Source organism: Thamnophis elegans, chromosome 8 (genome assembly GCF_009769535.1).
Source record: "Thamnophis elegans isolate rThaEle1 chromosome 8, rThaEle1.pri, whole genome shotgun sequence".
Lineage (NCBI taxonomy): Eukaryota > Metazoa > Chordata > Lepidosauria > Squamata > Colubridae > Thamnophis > Thamnophis elegans.
Window position 1 is genome coordinate 3,050,136 of NC_045548.1, and position 16,890 is coordinate 3,067,025.

The 16,890-nt window shown below is 39.2% G+C and overlaps 1 protein-coding gene across 1 annotated transcript; it reads left to right on the forward strand.

The window, feature by feature from the left end:
- Positions 1 to 2,588: 2,588 nt before the first annotated feature.
- On the forward strand, positions 2,589 to 11,204 carry LOC116512103 (leukocyte elastase inhibitor-like). The gene is made up of 7 exons (XM_032222377.1): positions 2,589 to 2,756; positions 4,409 to 4,522; positions 5,392 to 5,526; positions 5,641 to 5,758; positions 6,703 to 6,845; positions 7,874 to 8,041; positions 10,549 to 11,204. The coding sequence occupies exons 1-7, from the start codon at positions 2,589 to 2,591 to the stop codon at positions 10,951 to 10,953; spliced, it is 1,251 nt and encodes a 416-aa protein (XP_032078268.1). The 3' UTR covers positions 10,954 to 11,204.
- The last annotated feature ends 5,686 nt before the right edge of the window (positions 11,205 to 16,890 follow it).

The following is a 16,890-nucleotide window of genomic DNA, read 5'->3' on the forward strand; positions in this document are numbered from 1 at the left end:
CACCTCCCAGTATTACATGACATATATAGGGGAACAATAATGGCCAGACAGTGCTACCATTAAATTAGACCAAGGGTGTCAAATTTGATTTCATTGAGAGCCACATTAAGTTTGTGTTTGACCTCAGGGGGAGTGGGCTGGGGATATGTGGCTAGTGTGAGCATGGCCAACTTGACATCACTTGTGTTAGAATTGGAAGCAGTGGTGGGATTCAGCCAGTTCGCACCTCTCCGGGAGAACCGGTTGGTAACTTTCTAAGTAGTTCAGAGAACCGGTTGTTGGAAGAAATCTCCTTTTGTTTTTTCCCCCTTTGCAGGGCTAATCCTGTAAGGAAACATTCTGGTGGTGTTTCTAGCCTCATCTTTATTGACCTGCTTACAGAAACTGCCTCTTCCGTTAACCCTTATTACATTGTAACAGCTAAGGCGAAGAGCCCATCGATGTGAGTGATGTTGAGTAGGTCACGCCCACTTGGTCACATAACCACTGAGCCCCACCTACCCAGATGGTCATTAGGGCAGAGAACCAGTTGTTAAATTATTTGAATCCCACCACTGATTGGAAGGGATCTTGGAGGTCTTCTAGTCCAACCCCCTGCCTAGGCAGGAAACCCTATATCATTTCAGACAAATGGCTTCCCAACATCTTCTTAAAAACTTCCAGTGTTGGAGCATTTACTTCTGGAGGCCAGTTGTTCCACTCAATAATTATTCGAACTGTCAGGAAATGTCTCCTTAGTTCTAAGTTGCTTTTCTCCTTGATTAGTTTCCACTCAATTGCTTTGGAGAATAGCTTGACTTCCTCTTCTTTGTGGCAGCCCCTGAGATATTGGAAGACTGCTATCATGTCTCCCCTAGTCCTTCTTTTCATCAAACTAGACATACCCAGTTCCTGCTACTGTTCTTTATATGTTTTAGCCTCCAGTCCCCTAATCATCTTTGTTACTCTTCTTTGCACTCTTTCTAGAGAAGTGATGGCTAACCTTTTTCTAAAGCTGTGCCAAAATTGTGTGCACGCTATTGTGCACACACCTGCGCACCTTCCCCAGGCTTCGGAGGCTTTCCTGAAACCTGGGGAGGGTGAAAATGGCCTTCCCTGGCCCCTCGGTGAGATTAGAACCGCTGAACTGCAGAAAGCAGTCAGCTGAAGTGGCCTGCAGTACTGCACCCTAACCACTGCGCCACCTCGGCTCCCCACCTCTCCTGACAACCATTTGTGAGGGCCCGCTTTAAAAATATGAAATTTGTTCAGGTTTTTTCCAAATAATTTTTATTTAGGACTATACATGGAAAGAATAAAAGTTCTGTCTTTTTCCTTCCTATGGTCTTTTCTCTGTTCCTTGGATCTGTTTGTCTTGTTCTAGTCTAGTGTTTAATTGGACTTATCTATCCATCCATCCACCTCTAGCATCTTATTTTTCCATAACCATTGAACTTGCAACCTTCCCCCAGAGTTCCTCCAGCCAGTCGATGGTTCTTTTTCCTCTTGATTTTACCAACCTGCAGTTTGCAAATAATTCCGGCAGCTAATTAAAACCAGTTGGGAGACAGGAGGGATTGTTGCCCAAGTTCGCCTGGTGCACCAGTTGCGCCCCTCCCTGAACCGGGAGGCTCTCACAACAGTCACTCGTGCCCTTGTGACCTCTAGGCTGGAGTACTGCAATGTGCTTTACATGGGGCTGCCCTTGAGGAGTATTCGGCGACTTCAGCTAGTCCAGAACGCGGCCGCGTGAGCGATTGTGGGTGCACCTCGCTTCACCCACATAACACCTATCCTCCGCGAGCTGCACTGGCTACCTGTCGATCTCCGGATACGCTTCCAGGTGCTACTTGTCACCCATAAAGCCCTCCATGGTAGTGGACCTGGTACTTGAGAGACCGCCTACTGCCAATTACCTCCACACGACCTATTAGATCTCATCGATTAGGCCTCCTCCGACCCTATGGAACGATCTCCCCATGGAGATTCGTACCCTCGCCACCCTCCAGACCTTCCGCACAGCCCTCAGAATCTGGCTATCCCGTCAGGCCTGGGGCTAAGATTGTAACCCGCCCGAATGGTATGAATGTTGTGTTTTAATTATGTATTGTCTTATAAGTAAAAAGTCTGTTTTCCCCCTTTCCCTTTTTAGATTGTGAGCTGCCCTGAGTCCCCCCAGGGAAAAGGGCGGCATATAAATAAACTTTCTAAATCTAAATCTAAATCTAATCCATCAACCGAGGATACACACATTTCCTATCCTTACCAGTGCAGAAGATGAAGAAGGGAGGGGGAAAAACCCCTTGCTTCCCAAGGCTGCAGAAGGTTTCGGCTACTTGCCAAGTGCCATCTAAATACTTATCACCCATTTGCACATCGGAGGCTTCTCCAGCAATTAATGTAAAGAATAATTCTTTAGTGGCAGAGTTTAATCAATGGCCCCAAACCATGCAGCTGTAGAGATAAATTTGTGGGCCAAATATATATTTTCCATGAATTTCCATGCCTATTTATCAGACGTTTCCAGTGTTTCCTCATAGGGCTTAAGTGGTCCTATATATAGACCTGAATGCATTTTCCTTGTTTATATATGCTAGGTTTACAGGGCGATGGAAGCGCTAACGGCAGCGAACACTAGCTTTGCTGTTGATTTTTTCAAACACTTGTGCAAGGCTCAAACTGACACAAATGTACTGTTTTCACCATGGAGTATTTCATCAATTATGGCCACTCTATACCTTGGGGCTAAAGGCCACACTGCGCAGCAGATAGCAAAGGTAAGTTTGGACTTAATCATAACTGGAAGGTTTGAAAAAGAAGACTGATTTGGCCGTGTAATCTGTTGTCTCCCAAAGTGATACTCTGCAGATTGTGGTTGTGTTTGCCAATAATTATCATTTCCAGTCAGCATATTGATTGGTAAGTCTAGGTTTATGGACCCAATGCATCTGGAAACCACCAGATTGGGGAAGACAGATGCATGTAGGGGTCTCATTATTCATTGTAGGAAGGAGAGTTCAGATGAGGCGGATAATAGCAATAGCAATAGCAATAGCAGTTAGACTTATATACTGCTTCATGGGGCTTTGAGCCTCTCTAAGCGGTTTACAGAGTCAGCATATTGCCCCCACAGTCTGGGTCCTCATTTCACCCACCTCGGAAGGATGGAAGGCTGAATCAACCTTGAGCCGGTGAGATTAGAACCGCTGAACTGCAGATAACAGTCAGCTGTAGTGGCCTTCAGTACTGCACCCTAACCACTGCGCCACCTCGGCTCTGGATAACTCTCATCCAGGGTTAGAAGTCTGTTCTTTTGTGCCAATTTAATCCAAGAGTAATTTTTTTCTGCCCGGTATCTTTTGCAAAACTGAGTTATATTGGATTGATGAAATTGTAACAGCAGGTTTGAACCTTTTGAGCACCAGGCACCGGTTCTGTGGAGAGACGGTTTTTCTGCAGACCGGAGGGTGCATGGTTTTACATGCTGCCTGCATCCTGCAGATGAGGCTTCCCTTGTTTGTGCAGCCCGGTTTATGCTGCGGCCAGGTGCTGGTCCATGGACTGGGGGCCGGGGACCCCTGATCTATAGTAATAATCACTGAGGTCTTTTGGACTCCTACCTTGGTATGGTTCCAAGAAGAACTAAATAGGTTGCCTCTCCACAGTAGGGACAGAATCAAACAGGGTGTGTGGGAACCGGCAAGATATCTAAATGACCTGATCTCCCCAAAACAAAGAATAGCTTTCTTCAGAGCCAGATTTAACATTCTTCCTTCAGCACTCCTCCAGGGCAGGTATAAGAGAACACCTATAGCAGAACTCCTTTGTATATGTGGTAAAGGAGAAGTGGAAGATAATTCACATGTTCTATTACACTGTGAGCTACACAGAGCTTGTAGGTCTGCACATATTCTCCCCTTATTAGAGAGGTTGCCAGGGAGGGCAGACAATTTTTATCTAGGCTTCCTCCTCCAGGACACTAACCCGGTTACCACGTATGCAGTGGCAAAGTTCTGTGCTGCTGCAATGTCCATAAGAAAAAAATTGGCTACAGAAGTATAGTACCATCTTGTACCAATTATCTGGACATACCTTTAACAATCTTTGGACCATAATGTTATTATCCACTTTTAATGTAAATACTTTTAATTATATTTTAATGTTAGTATTTTTTAATATAGTGTAATAACAAATGTATATTGCTGGTCTTTGACCGTAATAAAGATCTTACTTACTTACCTACCTTGGTATGAATAGCATCTCCTTTTTATATGGGAAGGATAACAGAAGACATATCCAAATTCAGGAATATGACCTAATATGACCATTGTTTTAAACTGGTTTACAAGTTGTGGATTTGAGATTAATTGAGATAATTTTATACAGTTAATATAATGGTGTCATGTGTTCATAATGACTTTCATTGTAGGTGTTTCATTTTAATAAAACTGTGGGAACTGAGACCGCCTATCCTCTGAGGCACCCACGGGTATATTCCAAGATGGAAGAGCTTTTGAAAAACCCATGCATCTCACTTACAAAGGTGATTTCTTAAAATAATTCCTAACTGAGTTTGGGATTGAATGAGCATTTATTCGAAGGTAGGCTAAAAAAATACTCCACAACCAGTTTGCCTTATTTTCATTAAATTTACATTTGCTTTTATTGGTTTGTCAAACATGTACAAGATAGCAGATATAAATACAAACATGGATATAAACAAAGGAAATGAACACAAATAGATGAGGACAGTAGGACAGGGACATTAGGCACACTGGTGCGCTTATGCGCGCCCCCTTTAAGGGACCTCTTAGGAATGGGGCGAGGTCTACGGTAGACGGTTGAAGGTTGAAGCTGTGAAGGTTTGAGGATGTAACGACGGAGTCAGGTAGAGCATTCCAGGCGTTGACCACTCTGTTGCTGAAGTCATATTTTCTGCAATCAAGTTTGGAGTGGTTTACCTTGAGTTTGTATCAATTGTTTGCCCATGTGTTATTGAGGTTGAAGCTGAAGAAGTCATTGACAGGTCTTTGATAAATGCTCACTTTATAATAATTGAAAAGCATGAGGTATTGTATATACCATTTGCACTGACTTCTTAAAACAATCAGTAATTGCTCCAAGTGCTCCAACTGGAAACCATGGAATTAAAAAATTTACAAGTCACAAAGATTTAGAAATAAATTTACAATAGCATGCAGGATATAAATACCCTACAACAGTGGTCCCCAAACTTGGCAACTTTAAGACTTGTGGACTTCAACTCCCAGAATTCTCCAGAGCTGGCTGGAGAATTCTGGGAGTTGAAGTCCACAAGTCTTAAAGTTGCCAAGTTTGGGAACCACTGCCCTACAATAAAATGCCTCCTTCCCCCCTGTTAATAAATTTCTTTGTTTTTTTCCTTTCTTTTAGCCTTCCCCTGAAATACATAGTAACATCCATTCAAGATTCCAAGCCTTAAATCAAGAAATCAACAAACCCACAAAAAATGCTTTGCTAAGTAGTGTCAATCAATTATATGGGGATAAATCGGTGTCTTTTCAAAGAGTGAGTGTCACCCTTAGTTTTAGTAGTGAGAATGTATTATGGTAATAATTATGTATTGTTAAATTTGAGGTAAACCTATTGCTATCTTCTATTAAACCAAATTTTACCTATAAGGACTTCTCAGAATCAATGAAGAAATATTATAAAGTTGAGCCACAAAGAGTAAACTTTCAAGAAACTACAGACAACGCAAGAAAGGAGATCAACGCGTGGATTGAACAGCAGACAGCAGGTAAAGACCAAATAATTAGCCAGGCATTTATAAAGAAGTTGGCTTCCCTTATCCCTTTTTCCTGCATTTTACAATATCTAATTTGATAGATTTATACGGAATATAGTATGTTTACAACAGTGGTGGGATTCAAATAATTTAACAACTGGTTCTCTGCCCTAATGACCATCTGGGTAGGTGGGGCTCGGTGGTCATGTGACTGGGTGGGCGTGGCCAACTCAACGTCACTCAGATCGATGGGCGCTTCGCCTTAGTTGTTACAATGGTAATAAGGGTTAACCGGAGAGGCAGTTTTGTAAGCAGGGGAATAAAGATTAGGCTAGAAACAACACCAGAATGTTTCCTTCCTGCCTTCCTTACAGGATTAGCCCTGTAAAGTGGGAAAAAAACAAAATAAGATTTCTTCCAACAATCAGTTCTCTGAACTACTTAGAAAGTTACCAACCGGTTCTCCCAGATAGGTGCAAACTGGCTGAATCCCACCACTGGTTTACAATGTGAAGAAGCAAGAAGCAAGTGTGAAGTGGAACTGGTATAAGAGCTGTATTAGGCTATAATTTGCTTGGGGACAGAGGGAATATACAAAATGCTTCCTGGAAAATAAAGATTGTGAGAAAGGATTATGATAATACTAATTTGCTTCCATCCTGAATGCCACTCAAAGGAGCTACTGGTTTTAAGCATAAAAGTGCCACATGAGAAAACTAAGTGAAGTTGTTTTAAAGCAGGATTTTAGTCGGCAATAAGCACCACAACTTGAACAACGAAAGTCTTTATGTGAAGAAATAAGCTCATAAAAATATCATGCAGACAAGCACAGACACACTTAAAATATAAAATGGCATTTCTTAAGTGATTATTTTAGTTTATATTTCCACCTGTATATTTTGTCCTGTGAATAAAGATGCAGAAACATTATTTTTCTCATTCAATTCCGTGATAAGGTAAAATCCTCAACCTGTTGAATGAGGGCTCCATAAATCCCCTCACCCGGCTGATCCTGGTGAATGTACTATACTTCAAAGGCAACTGGTTAAACACTTTTAAGAAAGAGGACACCACAGAACAACCTTTCAGGCTGAACAAGGTAAATTATTATTTAATTTTGTATGAAACAAAATAAGGCTTTGAAAATCACAGTAGTCGCTATCTTCTCCAAGTGAATGATCAGCGCACTATTCAGTGGTGGGTTTCAAAAATTGTTCGAACCTACTCTGTGGGTGTGGCCTCCTTTGTGGGAGTGGCTTGCCACCCATGTGACCGGATGGGAGTGGCTTGCCGCCCATGTGACCGGATATGAAGATGCTGACGACACTTGTCAGAACCACCTTAAATTGCATCACACACAGCACTGGCATGCATAAGAATAGGATGTCAACTTGTTTTTTAAAAGGCATCTTTGGTTTGCGTTGAAACAACTTCAACACACGCAATGTTCTGATTGCACCACAAACGCAGTAGTCATCCTTACCTTTCACAGAGGCACTGAGTTTTATCAGTATGAGCATGATAGTGTAGAATAATCATATCCAAGGACCAGTGGTGGGTTTCAAAACATTTTGGGACCTCTTCTGTAGGTGTGGCCTGCTTTCTGGGTCCACTGGTCGAACCTCTTCTAACCGGTTCGGTAGATTTGACGAACCGGTTCTACCGAATAGGTGCGAACTGGTAGGAACCCACCTCTGGCACTATTGCTACCCATCAGCTTAAAAGCATTAGGAGGCATTGTGTGACACATCAAAAGTAAGTGGGACCAATAGATATTTAGGCAACATCCCAAACATTGCCAAAAAAAACACTATGCGCCATGGTGGCACAGTGGTTGGAATGCAATACTGCAGGCTAACTGTGCATTCCACTGCCAGGAGTTCGATCCTGATTGGCTCAAGGTTGACTCAGCCGTTCATCCTTCTGAGGTCTTGGAAATGAGGATCCACAGTGTTGCAGGCAATATGCTGACTCTGTAAACCACTCAGAGTGTTCTGAAAACCACTACGGAGCAGTATATAAGTCTAAGTGCTATTGCTAAATGCTTTGGCCCCATTCACTCTGAAAATTTTTTGGAGGTCAGCATGCAAATCTCATTCATAACAAAATATCTCTACCTCTTTCCAGAGCACAAGTAGGCCAATACAGATGATGTTCCAGCATGACAAATTTAACTGGAAGTATATAGATGAATTACAGACCCAGATCCTTGAACTCCAGTATATCGGGAATGATTTCAGCATGTTTATACTGCTTCCTGATGACATCAATGATGACAGCACTGGCTTGGAAATGGTAAACGGCTTACATTAAAGGAAAAAATATGTTTTGGGATTTTTATCCCAGATGTTTACTGAGTTGTCTTTAATGCTTCCCCTTTGACCTGTTTTGTATCAGAAATCACTGAATTATTTAACATTTATGACACTTGTTTAGTTAGATATTAGATTTGTATTTAAACAGAAAATGACCCTTAATCATTTGGAGGAAGAAATTATTGTCGTTTAGTTATTTTACATATGAAATCATACAGTACAAAAAAGAAAAGGAAAAATATATATAATCCATCAAAAGTCCAAGATCCTTAGTTGAAAAATGAAGTGTTCTGTCTATTGAGCATTTTGAGTACATTTCACTGAAAAAACAGTATATTTCTCCTATCTAAATGTAATAAATCGATGGTTTATTATATGGACGCTACACAAAGGCCTTCAATAAATGTCATATAATTGGTTTCAGAATCCATATGGTATCAAAGAATGGGATAAAGAGACTACAATCCCTATTCTCTCTTCTAAGTAATCTGGGTGACCTTGTACAGTTTACACTGTAGAGCTTTTATAAGTGAGAAACTTGTTACAGGATAGCACATATAAATAAATAAATAATATAAATAAATAAATACATACATACATACATACATACATAGCATGAGTCCTGTTAATATTAGTCTGCTGCTAGCAAATTTGCTACTGATTTCTTTGGGGAAAGCATTTGTAATTAACTTCCATCCTCCTTGTTTGATTATTTGACTAATACCCCAAATGTCCATTACATTAAATTCATTATTTTAGTAATGAATATGGCAAGTTGGATAAAAAGGCTGGTGGGTGTAGCTTCCCCTCTCTCTCCATCGCAGCATGGAATATCCCACTGATCCATCTATCAAATCTTCTAAGTACCTAAACTTCATAAAAACCACATTAGAAATTGTGAATGCATGAATTTTGTAATACAGCCAAAGAGAAACCAATAAGCACTATACATCCCCTTAAGAGAATAAAATCTCGTAGAAGAACCAGCAGTGTAAAAGTAATGGGACCCAGTAAGGTATTAGCACTGTGAGAGATGGATTATGACGTTTGCTGGTTACATTATCTGCTGCCATATTCACCGTCCCACAAAACCTTTCTCTCTTCTAAGCGGTAGCAGGCAATCTGTCCCATGTAAAAGGAATGAGGAGGTATTCACTGAGGTGACTTGGAAATTTTGCATAATACCCTAAACATTCACAATGTAGCAGGGCACACTTTATTAATAGTAATTGAAACATGAACTATTATCTAGTAGTAAAACTATAGAATAATTAGGCGTCTTAATCTCACACTTTGCCAGAGACAAAAATCTGCCTCCATTTGAACCAAGGCATTTTAGCATAGTTGCAGCCTTATACTTTAGAAATAGATTCCACCATATTTGAAACAAACTTCACTGAATCGGGACAACTTAAGGACAGATTCCAGCTCACTTCCTACAAAATAACATTTTTACGTGTAATATGTCTTTGTTCTTTTTTTTATCACGTAGAATTTCTTCAAGAAAAAACATAGATTTGGATGAGAAAGTACAGGTACTTACATCCTGGATTTAAATAGGCTACAATTGAAATAGTACTTATTAATATTTATGATATTCTGAAACATCTGTTGTATTTAATGACCGTTTGCCCCTTCAAATAATCTTGAGAAACTAGTAAGCTAGTCAACAAGCTATTCTTGAATTATATATAATTGAAATTGTGGCTTAAATTCAATGGTCTGTAACCTGCATTAGTCTTCCTCATTTGATTTATAGATACGCTGGGTATTTATAAATCAAGTTTCATTTTTTTAAGCCCCATTTTTTTTCCTGCTAACGCAGTAACTTTGCTGATAACATTTGAAAAGCTTATATTTTACACTACATACTAACAGGATTTATTCTGCATAGCTTAAGGCAGGACTATCAAACTCACATCGGGACTTTTTTCCTCTTCGCTAAACCGGGCATGGATGTGGCCAGAATGTGATGCATCTGGCCCATGGGTTAAGGCAGTGGTTCCCAAACTTGGCAACTTTAAGACTTGTGGACTTCAAGTCCCAGAATTCTCTGCTGGCTGGAGAATTCTGGGAGTTGAAGTCCACAAGTCTTAAAGTTGCCAAGTTTGGGAACCACTGGGTTAAGGCATCTGTACTTCATCATAAACAGAAAGCTTTCACTATTTAGCATGAGCCGAGGTGGCGCAGTGGTTAGAGTGCTGTACTGCAGCCACTTCAGCTAACTGTTATCTGCAGTTCGGCGGTTCAAATCTCACCGGCTCAGGGTTGACTCAGCCTTCATCCTTCCGAGGTGGGTAAAATGAGGACCCAGACTGTGGGGGCGATATGCTGACTCTGTAAACTGCTTAGAGAGGGCCGAAAGCCCTATGAAGCGGTATATAAGTCTAACTGCTATTGCTAACTGCATGCAACTACGGAGTGAGGCCTTTTCCAAAGTGATAACTGCCTGATTTTCTTTGTGTATCTTTCTCAAAATTATTCTAGTTGGAAAACAAATTAACTTATGAGGCCGTCTCCAAGTGGACGAGTCCCAACGGAATGGAAGAAGTTGAAGCAAATGTTCATCTGCCTAAGACGCAATTAAATATCCACTATGAACTGAAATCATTGCTGACCAACATGGGAATAACAGATGCCTTCAACGCAGAAACGGCTGATTTCACTGGGATGTCTGCGGAAAGCCACCTGGGTGTATCCCAGATTTTTCATAAGTGCTTTGTTGACATCAATGAAGAAGGAACAGAAGCAGCTGCTTCAGCTGCTGGTACCATAGATGGCCGAAGTGACCAAGGGGCAATTTTATTTGCAGCTGATCACCCGTTCCTGTTTTTCATCAGGCACAACAAAACTAAAAACATCCTCTTTTGGGGAAGATTCTGCTCCCCTTGAAAAATTTCAACCCAATGTTAGCAAATAGAAAGGAAGTTACAGCATAGGGTTTTTTTATTGATATTTCAGAAAAAAGTCAAGTCATGTTTATTGCTCCAGGAAACAGGAAACCGCAAGCAACAGTTGGTTTTTATTTTGTCATTTTGAAAAAAAGTTTTTTAATGTAAACAAAAGATCTAATTTGATGCCATTATTTCCTCTAATGGACTTTTTTTTTGTAGAGATGTATGGAAATATGATGAGAAAAATAATAAAATTAATTTCACACAATCCTGCATACAAAAAAGAATTATCTTTCATAGTCACCAAAGTGAAAACAACAGCTTGCAACCTGTCAAATAAATACAAGTACATTTAGTGATCATTCAAAGTTACAATAACACTAGTGACTTATGGGTTTTTTTCATGCTTACAATGTTACAGCACTGAGACATAGAGAGGGTTTAGACAGAGTGTCTTTTGTCTTGCCCTGGTTAGGATTTCTTAAGCAAATCCACTGCACTTTCAACATGAAGCCAGAAAAACGGGACTTTTTAAAAATGCCCCGGGACACGGGACAAATTGTTAAAAATCGTGACTGTCCCGCCAAAATCAGGACGTCTGGTCACCTTAGCTATAGGGCACTGCATACCAGAACAACTAGACACAAGGACAGTTTTTTCCCCCGAATGCCATCACTCTGCTAAACAACTAATTCCCACAACACTGTCAAATCATTTATTAAGACTGTATTAGTATTATTCTTCTCATGCTTCCTAGTATTTATCTCTTTCCACTTATGGCTATAACCATGTTGCTTGTATCTTTACACATTGTTTTATGGTTTCCTAGTATGATTTGATTGCTTATTAGTATCCTATCACTACCATATTTTTCAGAGTATAAGACACATCTTTTTACCCCCTAAAAGAGGGTGAAACCTTGGGTGCGTCTTATACACTGAATGTAGCCCCATCCACCCATCGGCCCCAACCCTTTGGCCTCTGCTTCCCAGCATTTATTTCCGTGCAGCAAACGGGGGCTTGGTAGGCTGCAATAGGCGATAGCAATCCCTGCAGCCTCAAATAGCTGATGATCGGGAGAAACTGAAAGTGAAACCTGCTATCTATCTATCTATCTATCTATCTATCTATCTATCTATCTATCTATCATCTATCTATCTATCTATCATCTATCTATCTATCTATCTATCTATCTATCTATCTATCTATCTATCTATCTATCTATCTATCTACCTACCTACCTACCTACCTACCTACCTACCTACCTAGCTAGCTATCTAGCTATCTAGCTATCTAGCTATCTAGCTATCTAGCTATCTAGCTATCTATATCTATCTGTCTGTCTGTCTATCATCTATCTATCTATCTCTATCTATCTATCTATCTATCTATCTATCTATCTATCTGGCATCAGGTTTTCAGATTTGTCTTATTAATGATTGGAATTAATTTTGCATCATAAACTTTAATTGTATCTCCCTGAACCTGAAGTAAATTTGAACTCAGTTTTGAAACTTGAACTTACACATCTAAAAAGCAACTGAAGACAATTAGGAAAAGAAAACTTTCACAACATCAAAGCATACAACAACAACAACAACAACACCCATTTCCCAATGCCAGCAGATATTGTGTCATTGTAGAGGAAATTGTCAACAAGCATTTTTAATGAAAACAGAATGGCAGTCATACAAAAAGAATCCTACATGGGTGAGGTGTGATGTGATCTGAACTTTAGAATAGCAAGGATCTGGGGAAGAATGGTAACAATAATATATAATATATATATCTACAACTTTTATAGAGAGGGAGAAACCATTGCAAGACCATCTTGCCCCTGATCTTAGCATGTTGATCTTATGCCCAACCTGACAGTTATCTTGAAGAGTTGTTTGGCAGAGTGAGATTGATGGCATATACATTTAATTAATTAATTAATTAATCTGCTCTACTATTTTTATAAGTGGGCGGGGGCATGTGTGGGGTGGGGCACATGCTCGTGAAGTTGGAAGGTCTGAATGAACTTTTTTTAAACTGGGAGTCACATGGTCTTCTTTAGTTAGTTGCTCTGGAATAGGGTGGAAGTGAGGAATTTGCATTATCATGCAAAATGCTCCCTTTCACCCCATTCCAGAGCAAAGATAATGCAAAATGCTCCCTTCCACCCCATTCCAGAGCAAAGATAATGCAAAATGCTCCCTTCCACCCAATTCCAGAGCAAAGATAATGCAAAATGCTCCCTTCCACCCCATTCCAGAGCAAAGATAATGCAAAATGCTCCCTTCCACCCAATTCCAGAGCAAAGATAATGCAAAATGCCCACTTTCACCCCATTCCAGAGCAACCAATATTCCCTCACTAACCCACTTTTCAGCTCTGTTCTCCCGTGTGCAGGGCAACAAAAGTAGACCACGTGGCAACCGTTTTTAAAAATGTTCAGTCACACCTTCCAACTTCTTCGGGGGGGGGGGAGATCTTCCGAGTTGGAAGGTGTAACTGAACTGACTGATCAGCCTCCCAGCTGATTGGGGCAGCCAGTCCATTGCCGCTTCCCAGCTGATCAACATGGGCCTCAGTCAGGCCCCTCAAGCCTCCCCATCGTGAATGGCTGGATGGGCTGGGTGGGGCCAGCCAATGGTGGGAACAACTGGTTCGCCAGACTACGCCAAAAATTAACAACAGGTTCAGTCAAAACAGTACGAACCAGCTGAATCCCACCACTGGTTATGGAGCATGTATGCTCCATTAGAAATATGTCAAATGTTATTAACCAGTGAAAGAACTCACCCCAAACCCAATATGTTTGAATTGTTGTATATAAAGTGATTCTCTATCTTCCCTTGTAAATGTGTTTTTATTTTCCATTTTCATTTTCGTACAGTCACATATTACTGTGCAGAACCGGAGCCATATAACATTAAACAATAAACACAGCCATTCCTCTTGTCAATAATACCCCCAAAAATAGAAACCCAATGTGCCTCTTCGACCCTCCATACACCCTTTCTTTCGCCCCCCTCCAACTTTCCATCTTCCCTGCATCATTCCCCTCTACCCTACTTCCCTCCCCCTCTACCACTCCTCTCTCCCCATACACTCCCTCCCTTCCTTCTCACCCTGATTCTCTATCTTCCTAAGCTGCTCCTCTCTTGGATGAGTTGCCCTCTTTGCTTGTGTATAGAAATATAGTCTCCCATTCTGGCTTAGGTTCTGTTTGTGCCAGGCATACCATGCTAATGGACTTACTGACACCCATGGCTAATACTGTATCTGCATGTGCTGTTACGTGTGTACATGCTGATGAGCATGAACAAAATATTCATTCAAATTTAACTAAGGGTGTAAAGACTAACACCGTCTCTGTACAAAGGAGTCGAACTTTAGCCAAAATGAAATCTTCTGCGTTCCAGGAACATATCTCTGAAATCAATCAATCCCAAAGCACTTACTTGCTATTCCATCTTTTGAATGCTGATCTAATTGATTGGGGTACACCTATATTCATTGAACAACCTACTTCATATAAGTATTGTATTTTTAAATTCAGCTTCTGCATCACTCAATCTGGTGACCAGTTGTCTCTTACATTAGTTGCCTCCAAAATGTTCAAGCAAATAGTGGGTTCATTTAGTTGATGAGATCTAGTGAAACTAAAAATCTAAAACCCATAGGGTTATCAGTGCACGTAACATGGATGTTTGCGCGGGTAAGATTGAAGATAGCTCTACTGGATTGGAAAAGGTGAGTTTTTCTTTCATGAAACAGAATTTAAGCCCTTGTCTATCTGAAAACATCTCTGACACTAACTATATGCTGTCCTTTTTAATACGGAAGCTTGGCTTTCTGCAATTATAATGTTATTGGATTGTCTTGTATTTTCCAAAGAACACCAGTGAATTCCTTTATATTTCAAAGTATTGTATACACAAATATCTAATATTTTTCTCTCCCACCTTTAGCAATGATATGATTGACATCCATTTTACCGTCACACATAGGTTATACTTTTAAAAAATGTTTATTATTCTTAACATGCAAACAACAATACGTTTTTAAAAGGTGAAATGTAAATAAGATCCAAACTCAGAGAAACATAGCTAGGAAATTGTAAGGGTTTTCAAGTTTCAGGATTAAAATAAAATTGGTTTCGACAGTAAGTGAGCAAACATTTTAAGCCAGATGTTACTTAAATTTGGATACCGTTTACATAATTTATATAAAATGTTATTTATTGCCATTAAGAAGAAAAGGCATTATGTTTATCTTTCCAGTAATTATTCTTACAATTCTGTTATCAGGTTCTTCATTTCAACCCAATAAAAAGGAACTAAATTTTTTTTCATAAATTCTGTAGCTAGGCAAAAAAAAGAAGAAGAAGAGAATAATTCTGCCATAAATACAGTATATAAATAAAATGTGCATGTACACAGCACATGACTATAATTCCTGTTTTGTTCTATTTTTCACAGTACTGTTCCTTATTTTTGATAATGTATCAGCATTTTTAACCATAGGAAGAACCAATCTATCCCAGTAATTGCTTCTTTAAAGTTATCATTTTCAATCAGTTTTGATAAATGATTTTATTCTAGAATTATTTTGTTGTACTGGACCTGAAAACTTTGTGTGTGATGGCAACAGCAGTGTGTGTCCCTGTGGATTTTGATTCATGTTTTCTGTCACTAGGAGTTTCTTTGATAAAACGTTTATAATTCTTTATTTTTTATTTTTTCCAGTATAAACATTCATATTTGGACAGTACATTGACTGGGTCAAGTTCTTTTTGAGCCACTTAAACTATAATAATACAAATAAATATATATATATATACTTCAAGTCTTCCAACTTCAACAATATTGGCCTCTTTCCATAATCCTTTATCATTTTTTCCCATAGTTCATTTGAACATAAATAACATTTTTTGCCCTATATTTATTATCCCTTACTAAGTAATATCATTTAATAGTTTTAAAAATAACTCATTATTCCACCATAACTTCAATGTCTCAAATGTGTAGGGTTGCTAATAATGCCAATTGTTAATAATATTTAATCAATCCTGTGAATATTTTCAAACTCCCCATAATTTCTATTCCTTACTATTTTAAATTCACAATATACTTTAATACATTATTAATGTTATTAATACAATTACATTATCTAATCCTAAATTCCCACTTACTAACCTTTACTTATTGGGGTTATAACAATATATATTGTCTATTAATATATAAACTACTATTCTATCTATCTATCTATCTATCTATCTATCTATCATCTATCTATCTATCTATCATCATCTATCTATCTATCTATCTATCTATCTATCTATCTATCTATCTATCTATCTATCTATCTATCTAGCCAGCCACCCACCCAGCCACCCACCCACCCACCTATCTATTTATCTATCTATCTATCTATCTATCTATCTATCTATCTATCTCTATCTATCTATCTATCTATCTATCTATTGCTATCTATCTATTGCTATCTATCTATTGCTATCTATCTATCTATCTATCTATCTATCTATTGCTATCTATCTATCTATCTATCTATCTATCTATCTATCTATCTATCTATCTATCTATCTATCTACCTACCTACCTACCTACCTACCTACCTACCTACCTACCTACCTATCAAAGCTTTGCTTTGCGACTATTCGTTTATAATTAGTAAAAGTACACTTAATTTCAAAGAAATGGAGTTGAGTGGTTTCTTTCCTGATTATTAAATGAAGTCACATCTGACACACTTGTTCTGTTATAATAATAAAGAGCTGTTGTTACCATTACCCTGTGTGGGTCTATCCATTACCCAATCTAACAATTAAGATAGCTAGAAATTGTGTGGCAATGGTCTACTTCTGCTTATACGGCCCCAAGGGAGACTGTGACTATTTAAAGGTCCCACCCATGAGGTTTAAAGA